Raw genomic sequence first — 13,207 nt, 5'->3', positions numbered from 1 at the left:
TAGGTGCATGAAAGTCCGATATCCAACTTTAACAAATATGAGGATTTAGGAGGGCAAATTATCAGTGAGCCATTTATGAATTTGAATATATAATCAAGGTCAAACATTTTTATGGATGCAATAATTTCATTTATTTTAATCCAATTCTTAAAATCTTAAATCAGAAAACATTAACTCAAAACTTACTTTTCCCCTCAAGAAAGACAGGCAGGAACCCAGCCCACGTTCCTCTTTCGTAGTCGTAAAATTTTATCCCCTTTGTGTGGTGAAAATAAGACACAACCGCATCCTTGGGATGTCTTACTGTATAGATCAGCTTGGACTTCTCTAGCGCTTCTTTTGGGAAGTTATCAGGGGTTGCGTGGGTGTTTAATACCCGCGGTGATGGTATGGGTTCTATTTCAGCATTCCCAGCACAATCTGGGTACATTGCAGTAACCTTGGATTGTTGTAACAGCTCGGCTTTACCGCTGACTAGCATACAACATATCTCCCAACACCAGTGAGTCCCTATATGCATAATATAATACAATGTACGTTATTTTTTATATATGGTTTATTTCAAATAGCCGTACACACACTTAGCATAAGCTTACATCCAACAATACACACTTATCATTGTCTCATCCTTGGAATGTCTAACCGTAAAGATCAGCTTGGGATTCTCCAGCGCAGCTTTTGGAAATTGAAAGTGGCTAGCGTGTTTTTTTTTTTTTTTTTACTGCTCGCGGTGTTTATGTTGTGTAGTTTCCCATAGCGTTAACACCAGTATGTTCCTACAATCATTATTAATAAGTAACTCATTATAAACAGGCGTTTTGAAATATCTCCATCGCATGCGTTCGTCATTTCGTCATCGCCGTGCACTTTCAAATCATGAAAACCATTACTTATTATTCTGAAACTTACAGAAGTGATTCATAGGACTAAAAGACAGTTCGAGTTTTAGGCCCAGCTGGATTGGATTGTTTTTCTAAAATGTATGCATTTTTCTTTTTTTTTTTCTTTTTGTGTGTGTGTGTGGAAGTTATGAGTAAATATCTCATGCGCAATAAATATTAATAACCGAAAGAACAAATAATCCTTACTTTTCTCTTTTCTTCACATATGCAAACACTGTCTTATTTGCGAAGTTATGAGATATCATATCACCCACTACCTGATTTAGGCCAATTGATAATCCACGTATCGTCAGGTCTAGCTTTGAACTGGGCCAAGTCTTCCTCTAGACGCTGTGATAACCCGGGAAATAGGGGCCAATGAAACCCAGCGTGCTCTATCATGGTTATTGTATTGCCTTCGGCGTCTGGGACCTGAAAGCAATTCGTTTTTATGTTTCTAAACGCATAGATGCGTTTTCTTCAACATCATCATTCGGTGGTTCATCTGTTCTTCACTTATTTCAGATATTTGACCAAGTAAATAAACACGAACGTTTACCATACTTTTGAATATATATATATATATATATATATATATATATATATATATATATATATATATATATTTTTTTTTTTTTTAACATAGTCATAAAGTTTATAAACAGTGCTATGAGAAAACGGAAGCTATCCAAATTGAGATAACACCTGGTATTATACTTTAACTTTATTATTACTATGTACATGTATTTAAACTTAAGTATATTATAATTAGTAGTGTAGAGAGCCTATAAATGTACACTCATTTCATGTGCTCAATAAATCATTATTATTATTATTATTATTATTATAACCTGGATGCTCAATATCTGGTACATGAATGCTCCCATGACATGGAATATGGTTATGTGTCACGGTTATGAATGAGAATTTCTTGCACCGATTCATGTTTTTGCTTTGGAAGCTGCATCATTTCTTATTCATAAATGAACAAAGGAACTTGAACTGACGCTTGTTAAATACTTTTGTGAAACACCTGGGAAGTAGTTTTCATTTCAGTAAAAGGGCTTTCACAACTCGCCATCAGGCATTCCAACACCAAACAAAATACATATATTGTGGCCACTAACACTGCATGATACTTTTTGCAATTTTACAATTGTGGCACATTTTTTATCACAAGCTTATCACGTCTGGCGGCTTTTTAAATACAAGAGCCCAAAACACATACTGTTCATGAACTTAAAAATATAGTCTCTATGTTTATGTCAATACTAATAAGTAAAAACATTTACCTTAACGATGTTGTCTTTGCTCCCAAGATCCATCATTCGATGATCTGATAAGTTGTTATTACAACTAGATCACTATTAACCATAAAGAGGAAAACCTTCAGCTAGTAAATTTTTATTCATATCAAGTCTGGAACTACAGTACTCTAGCATTATATCTGCCTGAACTTTGTGCTGATAACAGCTCAGGTCAGCAACTTTGTGGTGTTCAGGTATCGAGTCAATAATCAAATAACTGGGTTAACATTGCCGACTGTTACAGTTCAGTTTTATCGTAAGCATATTAAAGAAGATAAAAAAGGAGACATGAACAATGTTTTGAAAAAATATAACATAAAATATTCCACCAACAATTTATGTTCAACAGAGGGATTGACAAACGAATTAATGTACATGCAACAACGTGCCCGGTACAAACCGAAATCAATGTTAGTAAAATATACTGCTCTATACGAATATAATGTGAAGTTATAGTGTACTTACATATACCTAATTACGAACAAATCGCTTTTATTCTTACCCCATTCCATGTAATTCTTTCGATAGCAAAGTAGCTGCGAATGCTTTTGTCAATGAGCCTATATCAAACAGTGAAGTGTTTTTAACAGGTTCGCGGCTGAATTCGTCCTTTACGCCGTAGCCCTTCGCCAAAATAATACGCCCATTTTTCACCAGAGTTAACGACAACCCTGGGATGTTAAAGCAGGACAGAACGTCCATTATCAAGGCGTCCTATGGAATGGAAGGGATTTGCTTTTTCCCAGAAGAGAATTCCTTTTGAGTGGAAAATCATGAAAAGGTTACGTTTAAGGAGTTCGATACGTTATAAACGCTTACAAAATAGCATATGTATTATCTCCGTTTCTTTTACGTGCATAAATTAGACTACCCCCTATAATTTAAACATGCCATTTCCCACACAATTATCACCATAAATGCTGTTTTATGTTGCCAAATGTTAACAAGCTCAACGAATGATACAAAGTTGCAAATTCGGGAATGATGAAAACAAGATCCCATTAAGTTATGGCACGAGCATCCCCCATACTATGGATAAAAAAATTGGCGAAAGAGAAAAAGAAAGGCCACAAGATATGACAGAAGCATGGGCAAAACAGAGCTTCGATGAGCTTGTTAACATTTGGCAACCTAAGTCCCTTTTCGTGCAACGTCTGTGCGGATGCAGGCGGCAGCCTAGGAAATCGTACGAATCGCAAAGCTATACATCAACTATACGTTTTGACAAATTTTGAAAATCGTGAGCCTATAGGCCGTAAGCTTACCGCCCAGATATATACACTTACAATTTATCTACAAAAATAATTATGTTTTAAACTATTTTATGTTCGTATTAATTTTTTCAACTTATATCTTGCCAGTAAAGTAAACAAAAATAATATAAGGTAAGAGAGAAAGCCTACATCCGAAACAGATGTCGTCTGTTTTCCCGTCACCTTCAGGAAGACTGGGGGTTTTCTCTCTTCAAAAGATGTTATGACAAAAACATCAATTTCACCACTATTTTTGTCTTGGCTACTGAACTTGAGACCCCAAAGATCAAAGTTCCAAACGGCGCCCTCGCCCACCCCATAAAACTCATCAGACTTATTTGGATGAAGCACCCACTGTCCTAGCGGTCCATAAAACATGCGAAGAAACGGTTCTGTGGCGTTATGTGCCACGGTGACGGTGCCAAATACAGGGTGGTGATATTGCCCAGCATAATTGTTCAGTGGTCTTGTTCCTGTACCCGGGGTTTTGTTCACTCCAGACTTGGGGATGTGTTGCCACTGAGCGAATGGAGCGGGAAATGTGCAAATAGTGGAACTGTTAAGCCACGGTTTCTCCTCTAGAACGACGTCCAACAAGTGCGCCATCAAGACGTGCCTTCGCAGGTGAGGCCTGTCCATTGCGTTGAAATTCAAATAGATGCCACTCTGTTTTGATGGAATAAATGAGAGAATGGAAGAAAATCCGTGAGTTGACCCAGTGTGTGCCACTATGGGGTATCCTAAAACAAGGAATGAGAATGAAAATATATATTGACCCGTAACCGTTTTACCATATATGACATGTCACGATTCTATTAGAAAAGGTCTCCTTCTTGGTAATATTGAATGCTATGCTGCCTCCATTACAATTAGGTGACAAAGTATGTCTCATATAATTCTAGGACCCATTTGTTACGTGCGTCTTAGACCCAATTTCCATATACACCATCGAGTGGTCTCGGCTGTTTCACAATCAGGGTGAACAATTAAATGTGGTTAATGTTACAAGTGTCTGATAAATTAACAATTTATGATTGGAGATTGCTGATAGACTAATATCAAAGACACTGTTCATAGGAGCAAAATAAAAAAAGAATTATAATAATCGGATTACAATTTACAAAATATAGCCAATTATGTGTTCAAAAAGTACCCATTTTTAGCTGTTACGGTGGGTCATTTGCAATTAAGGTCATAAAGATGATGCACTAGCTCTTTATGTCAGTGATTTATGGTGAATATGAAATTGGTATATAATTCCCACAACATCTGTCTTCTCTTCTAGCAGGTTCATCCAAAGATATGTTCTGAGAAAAAGAAATATTTTAACCATTTTGCAGAAACGGGCTTTGATACACATTTCACTTATTTTTGTTAATGCAATGAAAAACATATTTGATAAGGCCAAATATTACTTTGAAATCACCTACGTGATAATAAGATGTATTTACCATGTTATGACTTAAACATAATAAAGGAGTTGTGCATATGTAACCATTATTATTAATGCAATGGTATTTATAATCATGAGCCCCTTGGTGTCTCCTAATTTTTGTAGTGTCCTTACCCCCCCCCCCTATCTGTTTTATTTAGGAATCACAGCATATTCTGTCTGATTTTATTATTCTATATATATAATGTCTACACTGACATTTATTTTGCAGGAAGAAAATAGCACATAACCCCTTATTATGAAAAGATATGCAAGAATTTGGTGCCAAATGTAGTGTCCGTACCCCCACTGTAGTGTCCGTACCCCCAAGTTATACATTAACCACTGGATAACTGGCTACTTATCAATGATGATAAAACATCAAAATATGGTACAAAATATTATTTTAGATTATATAAAATGCATTCATGTCTTGTGATGTTTAGAAAAAACATTGTATATAAATACATATTCGATAAAGTGATACTGATTAATTAGAGTCAGGCAAGAGATTTTGCAAAGAAATAATATCAGTAAAGATGCTACTCTTTGCATTCAAAATGAACAATATTGGTTTGAATATATTGCCAAATATAGCTAATTGCAAAATAATAAACTGCATATGGATTAATATTCTATGGATTAATGTATATGATATATTTTGAGGCGGTACGCACACTTTAATACATGCATAATTAACAGTACATTTATTATACTCTCAGTGAATGAAGTATCAAATATGGATGACAATAAACAAAAAGCCAAATAGGAAAAGAAAAGGGGATCCTGAAAATTTTACTTTCAGCAAAAAATGATTTGAAAAAAAAAGACGTTAAAGAGCTAATATCCGTAAAGATAATCTTGCTGAAGCATGTAAGGAAGACGTTATACGTTGAATGCACATAACATAGAAGAGAAGCAAAAAATGAAAAATCATCCAAGGCTGGCCCAACAAGAAAGACTAAAGTAAAGAGGAGAAATTAGGGCATACTGACAGAGAGTTGAGAGAAGCAGAAACCCAACAATCCTGAAAACAGTAGAACAAGAGGTGCAAATTAACGCGAGATGAAAAAGAAGAAAAGACTCCAAAAACAGGAATCAAGACTGAAACAAAAATAAATAAATAAATAAATAAATAAATAAAGGTCAAGCAACAGAAAGAAAAGTTAAAATTAAAGTCTGGTGAATGAAAGTCACACTGAATGACACACAACCAAGCTCCAGCATCCACTGAAAAACGTGCTGTGGTGTTTCTCTAAAAAACTCTTGATTTGATTGATACATGTACTTGTATCCTTTTGGTTAAAGTACTGCTGTTATATCTTTAGTTTGGTATTTTTTAGAATTTTGGCAAAAATAACTGGTAAACAATATGATATTTCAGTTACAAAAGCACCAGTTACTTGAATGTGTAGTGTCCGTACCCCCAGATCATAGTCTAAGGGGCGTTCTGTTAATTTGAGCGTAGCACAAAAAGTAATTTTAATTAAAATATTGTGCTCTAAAAAGTTAAGATGCTATTCTTTTTATCTGTTACAAAATTAAACAAATGCATCAGAGTTAATTTTTCTCTCAATGTGACCCCTATTTTGTACCCCTGATTGTGAAACAGCCGTCTACATGAATGGACACAATCCTGTGGGAAAATTCTCGATGAGTACAATCAGGTAAACAGGTTAACACGCCATCACCAGGTTATCAGTACACTTTCACGGGCATAAGAAATCTCAAGAGGACTATGCAAACTTGAGAGACTTGATAGATATGATAATCAAATAAATTAAAATGGATTCTTCTAATATCTTTCTTCATCAACACAATAAATAAATAAATAAATAAATAAATAAATAAATAAATAAATATTATAAATAAATAAATGCCATAATTAAATAAACTAAATGGAAAATATTCATCATCACTTATAATGACTGAAAAGTGCCAGCTAAAAATCTTGTACCTCGGTAATGGCCACTTTTCCAAGCACAGCCATATTCTTCAAAAAGCAAAGTGACTGGAGTGGTTGGTCGGACTGTAAGTTTGTTGCGGGGATGAAATGATAGAATCACTGGTCTGTAAACTTCTGCAAGAGCTTTCTTTGAAACTACTTGAAGGCCGCCCTCCGCCTTGCCCTTGTTAAGTTGAAACAGTAACCATTTCCCCATGTCTATTGCGTCGGAAACGATAGCCATTGACGGGGGATTCATTGACCATAATCTGTAAAATGAAGAGAAAAAAATAATCAGGAGTTTTATTCGTGTGAAATAAGAAAAATTGCATGCCAATAATGTGTACGCAAATGAAAGACCTCTTCTGAATTTCATGTAAAAAAAATGAAAATGACCTTTAAACCAAAGAGCACTTACTTCAAGACATCAGTGGATATTTGTCGAGGTTCATAAGGTGTGTCATCAGGAAAATCGTAGGGTGTCGGCAGATGAAATTGTTCATAATTAGTGGAGTTGAGAACGGCGGTATTGAGCATGCGTAATGGTGTCAACAACTCGTCCTGCACGGCAGCTGCCCAGCGTTTCCCGGTCAGACGTTGTGTCACGTGACCAACTAGGCCATACATGAGGTTGTTGTACAGGAATTTGCTTCTGAGAGGATAGCCTGCTTCGAAATCCGGTAGGTGTCTAAAAACAAAGCATACAAACACGAATAAATAACCGATGTGATTAAAAAAAAGCAAGTGCGCATTTTTAAAATTTATACAAGTATTGAATATTGTACCGGTATTTGCCCAAGTCACTGAATAACGCGTATCTTCATTACATGTAGACTATCTATTTATCTAAATGATTTATTTATCTATATATCATATGAACGATTTTTAACTAAAAGACATTACGAGTAGACTATTTATCTAAATGACTGAGATATCAAATGAACGTTTTATAACTAAAATAACTTCCAACTTTAGAGATCTTAAAAGTACGTCTGATAACCAGATTCTTCTAATAAGTACAGCGTGTTGCGTCAATTAAACCTGAAACTCAGAATCTTAACCCCCTCAGGGTTCTGTTTTTGTTTCATCGAATGCTCATTTCCCTCATAAAATGTACAAACATACAAATAAATAATAAACAAATAATATCAGATAGCTTATCAGAATAAAGTTTATATGTCTGGACTGCTCTTATTCTGACTTACTCAGCAAGGTTGTCTAACGTTATCTCTCCATTCAGTCGGGCCTTGTCGTAGTTGAGAATGCCCGTCCTGTGACTGAGAAGGTCCCGAGCACTGACATGTGACGTCAGTTCTTCCATCGAAAATTTCAAATCGCGCAGTCCTTCCACTGACGTCAGCGGTGTGTCTAAGTGAAGTCTGAGGAAAGAAATGGCATTTGTTGTACAATGATGCTCATAATTAATTTTGAAGTCAGAGGGAAAATCTTAATAAAGAAGTCCTATATGTTAGTGGTTTCAGCCCTCAGGCAAGAAATACCAATCTATCACTAAGTCTTCGATCGCAGCCGATTTCTTTAGTCTACATGTAGTTTGAAGGAATGACATACAAAATGTTAGGAAAAAAGCTACAGCAAAATACCACCAACAATTTCTGTACAACAGAAGGATTGATAAACGAATTCCATGTACCTGAAATAACTCGCCCTGCACAAACCGAAATCAATGTTACTAAAATGTACTACGAACATAATGTGAAGTTAAAGCCTACTTACATATACCAAATTACGAACAAATCGCTTTCATTCTTACCCCATTCCATATAATTCTTTCGATAGCAAAGTAGCAGCGAATGCTTTTGTCAATGAGCCTATATCAAATAGTGTAGTGTTTTTAACAGGTTCGCGGCTTAATTCGTCCTTTACGCCGTAGCCCTTCGCCAAAATGATACGTCCATTTTTCACCAGAGCCAACGACAATCCTGGGATGTTAAAGCAGGACAGAACGTCCATTATCAAGGCGTCTAATGCAGTTTCTTCGTTCGAGGACCATTGCACGCTGGTGCACGGAGCTGTAATGCAAATAGATATATATCTAATTAGTAAAGTAGTGAAAGTCATCACCTACTAGTAGTTTTTTTTATTATTATTACTGTAGAAACTAAAGTATGGTCTAATAAGCGTTAAATTGGAACATTTCGGCAATTTTTGTTTGTAGGTGTTAGTGTCCCTTGCCACTGTGGCCTTTCCTTTGTCTGCAGGTAGCGTCATTATATGTCCTCATTACACTGTAGATGAGCCAATGGTCCTATTTTCCTTGAGGCTTATGTTAGAATTGGGGAGCTTGCTTTGCGCGAAATTACTATTCACATGATCAAGACCCCTACAAGTGTGTGAATTTCTTTATTTGGTCAAGAATGACTTTGTATTATCATCTTATCTAGAGACCACGAGAAATGTTTTCACGGTGTATTTTTAAAATGATACGATTAAGCAATACCAAGTATGAAACGTTATTTCTAAGTATCTATTAAAACAATAAGAATAATAAGAGAAAAATATTTTAAATAATTTTGTCAATGGTGTCCGATATAAATATCTTCCCGATTTAGAGAGAAATGTTGAAATTTCCAGGAAAACAATTTTAGATACTCATACCTTTTATCAAAGACTAAAGTGTGTGACTTTATCGAGAAAAAACTGACCGATGTCAGCTACTCTACAATAACTGTGCGATCACTTTGTCGCAGATCAAACTGTCACAAATTTTAAATCTGAGCAGTATCATGCAATCTGATTAGCTCCCCTACAAGTCACAATACTGGGTCTTAAACAAGATGACGTGAGAACGAAGATAATACCTGTGAAAACTAGCATCAATGCCCAAAGACACTTCATCGCGCTATTTACTGTTCTTCCTTTCTGCTCGGATCGAATGTCTTCCTGATAAATCAGTCAACTATGACTTGGACTGCGCATGCGCTCACACCGACCAACATGAACGACACACAATGGGGCGTGTAGTTCTAATTCAGCCTTTATTGAAAATTACCTAAGTGGGTCAATCAGACGAACAAATGTCGTGCAATTCACCTGCTGGTTATTTTCGCTGAATGTATTATTTACCAGGGAATAATTGTTGCTGAGTAAATTAGGCGACTACGGTAAATCGAGTTATCAAATATTAATCAAGATAAGGCTCTTTTCAGATTAAAGAATTGTTATCCGTACTAGTAACCACAGGAGTCGTCCGTTTTACAGGGGTGGACCCAGGATTATTTTAGGGGAGGGGTCCGCGGGTGCAAAGCCGACACTCCCCCCCCCCCCCCCCCCCCCCCCCCCCCCCCCCGATCCTGATCCGCAACTATTTATCAAGTCTGTTGGGGTGGGAAACTATGGCCTTTTATTTTCATTTGTGCCAACTTTTTGCCCTTATAGCTGTTGTGATTTCTCATATTTTTCTTAATTAATCTTGGTTACACTCATACTTACAAACATACTTTATTATTATTATTATTATTATTATTATTATTATTTTTATATATTATTCTTATATTATGGCACTTACATAGTTTGGGGGATGTTATATTATGTCCCCAGTTTTGTAACTTTGTATCTCATTAGTTTCCGTCATTAATATATGACAATTTTCAGTCACTAACAGCAGGTTCTCACCAGCATCCTTCCTTACCTTGCTGCAGTTGAGCATAGCAATGAAACCATATATAAATAGACAGATATAGGTAAAGTATATATATGTGAACCAATACCCCAACTGAAGTAGTATAGAATCCCGTACGAAAGTAAGAGCATTTCCAGATTTTACATGCCTTATATGTGAGTCTGTGGTGGTTATTGAGTTACAAGTTGTCTTTGACCAGTATGAAACTAGTTAATGTCGTGTTATTAAGCTTTAAAGGTATCCTACATGTATATGGAAGTTTCAACCAAATGTAATTTTTCTTGAGAAAAAAGTAATTTTTCGCCTTCTCACAAAGCACTGTTTGTCTCCTATTGCACTAGAATGGTATGTTTTGTACAATTCAGTTCTAAATGACTCATGAATCTTTTACACCGCCATCTTTTTCTGACAATGGAATATTGACACAAGGTGCAGGTACTTCGGATGTTTTATTATTTAAATGTCTGGGTATTCAGACAGATTTAACAATGAGCGATTTTCAATTGGATACATTATACCTTTCAGTCATGTAAACAGAAGGCCATTGATTTAAATGAGTACTGAACAGCTTGGACGTAATAACGTTCGTTATTATGTCCAAGTAAACAGTTATGCCGCTGCCTTTTCTCTGTAATGAAATGATCTACAAGCAACCATCCGTCTTGCATTTTGATTACCGTAAGATCAATTTTTGACAAATTTAATGACGGCCTTGCTATAAGGACACGATCTTGACCTCTGGTGACCTGAGGAATAGCTTTAAATGATCGGCGATATCTCACGTAGTATATGAATTGATACTTAAAACATGTTTCTGTGACATTGGGTTATCAAAATGGAGATATGATGACAAATTTTGCCCGAGCCAAAATGCCATGACCTTGAAAATTAGATCACAACCGTGACATCCTGTGACCTTGACAGAAGTTGCAAATTATTGGCGGAACCTTCCTTAGTGGTAGTTGACATATTTCTGTGACACTGGATCACATATAATGTGGCATTTTTCTGCTCCAAAAATACCATGTACTTGAAATTAGGTCATAACCTTGACCTTTGGTGGCTTTATGCAAAAGTTGCAAATGATTGGCGATATCTATAACATAGAAAAAGTTGATATTTAAAATGTTTTAATGACATAGCGTTACCAAAATGTAGATATTATGGCATTTTTGTTCAGAAATGCCTTGACCTTGTAACTAATGTCGCAAGTGATTGCAGGTACCACACTTAGTGGAAATACACACTTATAAGTGTGTTATACACACTTATAAGTGTGTTATAAATAACATGTTTCTGTTACATTGGGTTACCAAGATATGGACTTCAAGGTGACCCACCCCATTCAATGGCGGCCGTTTTGGATTTTCGCCGAAAACGGGTTTTTGCCATGGGGGTGGGGGGATTCAAGGGGAAATTTTTTTTGGCTATATGGGGCCTTTAACAAACCGAAGTCAGTTGAGAAACCTTTGTCAGATATTTTTTCCAACTTCAATGTCGAAAATATGCTCGTTTACTGGCCTAATAACCAACACTGACACAACAGGTAAGAAAATGTCCAGATCGCATTCTCTCCAATCTTGGACCCATGCTACATGCACATACCGGCATGTACCTGTGCCAATCAGGTGCTAATCAGTGATGAGAAACATAACTTGGTCATGTCCAGTGCGTCATGTTAAACTGTTAGCAAGGGCAAAGTCATTCATCAGCGGCGGATTTAGGGGGAGGGGTGTCAGGGGGATCCACGGAAGTAATGCCTCAGGGGCGGATCCAGAGATATTTTCTGACAATCTTCCAAATTATCTTTGTTGATCCATCCTCCATTTTTGACCGTCTTCCGACAGAAAAAATTAGATACCCGTCAATGTAAACTTGAAAATCTGACCGTCTTCCGGAAGACCCTGAAGACGGCCTAAATCTGCCCCTGGCCTGATCATGTCCATGCTTCAAGATAATCTTCGTGAGGTCTCTTTCTTGAATGTTTGCGACCGTGTCCAAACTCGCTTGTTTTAAATATCGACATTAAACGTCTTTTAAAAATACCAATAACATAATATTACCCAATGAAAAAAAGAAAGATACATTGAAAGCATGCCAAAAATCTGACACGTTGAGTTACCTGTTTACCTGGCTTGGGGAGTGTGGCGGTGCATAATTTACCAGTTAAATTGTTTACGAGCTCCTACATTCCCTCTGTTCACCAGGCATTTTAGTTGCGTCATAAATTAATAAGCTCAACTTATGGTAGAGTAGTTAATTTGGAATACTGTCAGCTTTTAACATAATCATGGAAGACCGTCACAGACAAAGTAAGAAGATCGTCAATGAAATCTTGAAAATTTTTAACCCTTTTCCGACAGAAAAAAAAATCGATACCTTTCAATGTTAACTTAAAAAGTTTTGACCGTCTATCGCAAGATCCAGAAGACGGCCTCCATCCGCCACTTAATTAACTATAAAGTTTCACGATCCCAGACAAACGAAAGCACCCAACTGTAAGTACTGCAAGTGGTGCGATTGTCATACAAACTTGGGCTACTTCGAATGTTATGCAAAAATATAATCGATAAGATGCTATGAAACTGAAATAATAACAAAAATACCTGTAAGGGCTAGCATCAATATTAAAAGACACTTCATCGTGATATACCAGCGTTCCTTTTTTCGTTGCCAAAGTATTTCCCAGAGATTAATCGTCCTCACTGCCGACTCGAATTGCACATGCACTGCCACTCGATACTGAACT

At 36.4% G+C, this 13,207-nt stretch overlaps 3 protein-coding genes across 6 annotated transcripts in view; all 3 read right to left on the bottom strand.

The window, feature by feature from the left end:
• The window catches only part of LOC106151253 (sulfotransferase 1C4), a 20,062-nt gene extending 17,750 nt beyond the window's left edge, over nucleotides 1–2,312 (bottom strand). For 3 of the 4 annotated variants that reach the window (XM_087008503.1, XM_087008501.1, XM_087008502.1), the window contains exons 1-3: nucleotides 2,174–2,312; nucleotides 1,160–1,313; nucleotides 187–510 (exon numbers count right to left, since the gene is read on the bottom strand). In XM_087008503.1, coding sequence (XP_086864629.1) covers nucleotides 187–510; nucleotides 1,160–1,313; nucleotides 2,174–2,209 — 514 coding nt within the window. In that variant the 5' untranslated portion in view covers nucleotides 2,210–2,312. Of the gene's footprint in view, nucleotides 1–186; nucleotides 511–1,088; nucleotides 1,314–2,173 lie in introns of those variants that run through there. The other variant, XM_087008505.1, reaches the window with a different exon arrangement.
• The window catches only part of LOC147762983 (uncharacterized), a 22,133-nt gene extending 12,444 nt beyond the window's left edge, over nucleotides 1–9,689 (bottom strand). Inside the window, exon 1 of the mRNA XM_087008499.1 lies at nucleotides 9,638–9,689. Within this exon, the coding sequence (XP_086864625.1) occupies nucleotides 9,638–9,674 (37 nt within the window). The 5' untranslated portion in view covers nucleotides 9,675–9,689. The remainder of the gene's footprint in view (nucleotides 1–9,637) is intronic.
• Nucleotides 2,270–13,207, bottom strand: LOC106151174 (uncharacterized). Its single transcript, XM_087008500.1, has 6 exons — nucleotides 13,065–13,207; nucleotides 8,590–8,848; nucleotides 8,024–8,197; nucleotides 7,237–7,506; nucleotides 6,831–7,087; nucleotides 2,270–4,181 (listed from the first exon to the last, which is right to left on the bottom strand). Exons 1-6 carry the CDS (start codon nucleotides 13,099–13,101, stop codon nucleotides 3,511–3,513), a joined length of 1,668 nt encoding a protein of 555 aa, XP_086864626.1. The 5' UTR covers nucleotides 13,102–13,207; the 3' UTR covers nucleotides 2,270–3,510.

Source organism: Lingula anatina, chromosome 3, assembly GCF_051362555.1.
Source record: "Lingula anatina isolate TDL-2025a chromosome 3, LinAna3.0, whole genome shotgun sequence".
Lineage (NCBI taxonomy): Eukaryota > Metazoa > Brachiopoda > Lingulata > Lingulida > Lingulidae > Lingula > Lingula anatina.
This window is presented reverse-complemented; position numbering and strand designations above follow the sequence as displayed.

Bases quoted from the DNA above. Each gene is read 5' to 3' on its own strand.
- LOC106151174 (XM_087008500.1), bottom strand. From the start codon at position 13,101: ATGAAGTGTCTTTTAATATTGATGCTAGCCCTTACAG. The intron at 8,198-8,589 runs GTAAGAATGAAA...TTCTTTCCTCAG, and splicing joins AAAGAATTATATGGAATGGG to ACTTCACTTAGACACACCGC. The intron at 7,507-8,023 runs GTAAGTCAGAAT...CTTTGTTTTTAG, and splicing joins ACGTTAGACAACCTTGCTGA to ACACCTACCGGATTTCGAAG.